At 42.8% G+C, this 2,657-nt stretch overlaps 1 protein-coding gene across 1 annotated transcript; it reads right to left on the bottom strand.

Moving 5' to 3' along the window:
- Positions 1-213: 213 nt before the first annotated feature.
- LOC101972437 (olfactory receptor 6N1) lies at positions 214-1,152 on the bottom strand. Its single transcript, XM_005339396.2, has one exon. The coding sequence runs from the start codon at positions 1,150-1,152 to the stop codon at positions 214-216; it is 939 nt and encodes a 312-aa protein (XP_005339453.2).
- Positions 1,153-2,657: the final 1,505 nt, after the last annotated feature.

Genomic DNA, 2,657 nt, shown 5'->3' with positions numbered 1-2,657 from the left:
TGAGCTACACCCCACTTGCCTACAGTTGCCACCCAGTAGTCCATTCAGATTATTAACCCATCAAATGAATTAACCCACTGATTAGGTTCCAACTCTCATAACCCAATCTTTTCACCTCTGAACATTGGTGCATTGCTCACAACTTAGTTTTTCAGGAGACTTTCTTGGATCCAAACCATTAACACCAGCTTGGATCTTCTCCAACTTCTCTATTCACCTCAAGTTCCCTACTCTCCTCATCTGCCTCTTCAGGGCCTCCTTGATCTCCTTGTTGCGTAAGCTATAGATGAAGGGGTTGAGGAAAGGGGTAATCACTGAGTAGACCACCGCCAGAGCCCGGTCATAGTCCAACGAGTAGCTCTTCTTCAGCCGCACATACATGAAGAGGATGCTCCCATAGAAGATGAGGACCACGGTGAGGTGCGAGGCACACGTGGAGAAGGCCTTCCTCTTACCAGCGGCTGAGGGAATCCTGAGCACGGTGCAGATGATCTGTACGTAGGAGCTGAGGATCAGCAGAAAGGTGGCCAGGATCTTGCAGGAGTTTATCACAAAATCCACCAGGACATTGATGGATGTGTCCGTGCAAGCCAAACTCAGCACAGGAGGAAAATCACAAAAGATATGTTGAATGTGATTGGGGCCACAGAAAGGGAGGCGAGAAACCAGGGAAATCTCGGCCACTGGCCCAGCCAAGCCTCCCAACCAACAGCCAAGAGCAACCTTGGCGCACAGTGTTTGGGTCATGAGGGTAGGATAGTGGAGGGGCTTGCAGATGGCCAAGTACCTATCATAAGCCATAGCCGTCAGGAGGTAGCACTCAGTAGCTCCAAGGGAGTGAAAGAAATAGATCTGTAGGAGGCATCCGGAGAATGAAATGGTCTTCTTCTCACTGAGCAAGTTTGCCAGCATCTTGGGGATAGTGGCAGCTGTATAGCCCAGCTCCAGAAAGGAGAGTACGCTGACAAAACGGTACATGGGTGTGTGGAGCCGGGAGTCCAGGTAGACCACCAAGAATATCAGCAGGTTTCCCAGTATGGTAATGAGGTAAATGACAAGCAACAAGGAAAAGAGGTAAGTCTGTACACCCTGGAGATCAGGGAAGCCCAGGATGATGAACTCTGTGACCTGGCTCCAGTTTCCAGTGCCCATTGTTCACCATTCATGTCCCTATAATGTGAAATATGTAAGGATGAAGAAGAAACTTAAGCCATAGAAGTCTTAGCAAGGTCACCCAGAAAGTACTCTTTTCCCACCCCCAGAGTAAAGCCCCCCGAGTAAATACCTTGAGGATCCAGCATTTCCATTCCACGACTCTCTACTCATCCAGCCACCAACCTCCTTCCAGAGTATCCCCCCTTATAATTAGACTTAAAATGCCTTTTGTGAATGACACAGCCCAATGCTGTCTTCATAGTTCATCCTATGACCAAACTGTTTTCTTTAATGAAATCAGCATAGGTTTTACCCCTATTATTGTTTTTATCCTCTGAGAAAAATTCTGAGAGCAAAAGATTTTTTTTTCTATTTTGTTCATGGGTATATCTTAGGCACTAAGAGCCATATCTGAAACATCAATAATAGTTCAATAAATAGTTGTGAAATGAATTTTAAAATTCAGTAAGTTAAATGCTAACTTTAACATGCAGTCGGTGTTGGAAGCATAGTAAACAAAACACAGGCTGGATGTGGAGATCAGGAAGACGTCCCAGACATAAATTTTGATGTAAAACAAAACATCAGGATTTTCCAGATGGAAAAATTAAAGTATTTGCAGTAAAGAGGAGTACTTGCATCAAGGAAAATAGTTACCAAAGACAGGACACTCAGAATTCTGTTTGTGCATTTCAAGCTTATCATTTCTTCTTTCTCCAGGATCCTTTAATTTTATCTAAACTAACTTCACTTACTACTTTCTCTACCATAAACTTTCTCCTAAACTCAGACCATATTCTCCTCCCCTTATACCAAAAGCTATTCCTTCAGTTAATTAATTAGTTTATTTATTTTGTAGTACTAGGGATTAAACCCAGGAAACAGAGACATCCCATTACTGACCTATATCCCTCACCCTCTTTATTAATTTTTTTAAAATATTTTGTTTTAGTTATAGATGGACACAGTACCTTTATTTTAATTTTATATGGTGCTGAGGATCGAACCCAGCTCCCCTCACGTGCTAGGCAAGCGCTCTATCACTGAGCCACAACTCCAGCCCCTAATTTTTATTTTGAGTCATGGCTTTGCTAAATTGTCCAGTCTGGGCTTGAACTTGAGCTCCTCTTGCCTCAAGCTCCCAAGTCACTGGGACTATACTCATGGGCCACCTCATCCATCACAACTTAAGCTTTTCTCAACCTGAGACTTAACACCGATATTTTTCCTAAGATGGCAAAAAAAAAAAAAAAAATTCTGGGAAGAACACTTGTATGGATGATCTTGCTTTAGTAGAACCATTTCAGTATTCAAGTTCTCCCTCTTCTTGGTTTTCCTCACTTCAAATTCAGCCTGTCAACTGCCTAATTCTGTCTTCTACTCATTCAAATCTAGGGTGCATACCTGCTTTCTGTGACAGATTGATCTCTAAATTTTCATCCAACTGAAAACTTTTGTTCTCCTACACGTATTACATTCCTTTTCTTCCCAATAGAAACAGA

The sequence above is a fragment of the Ictidomys tridecemlineatus genome, chromosome 11 (assembly GCF_052094955.1).
Source record: "Ictidomys tridecemlineatus isolate mIctTri1 chromosome 11, mIctTri1.hap1, whole genome shotgun sequence".
NCBI lineage: Eukaryota > Metazoa > Chordata > Mammalia > Rodentia > Sciuridae > Ictidomys > Ictidomys tridecemlineatus.
Note: the sequence above shows the minus strand (reverse complement) of the source record. Positions and strands in the feature narration are given on the sequence as shown.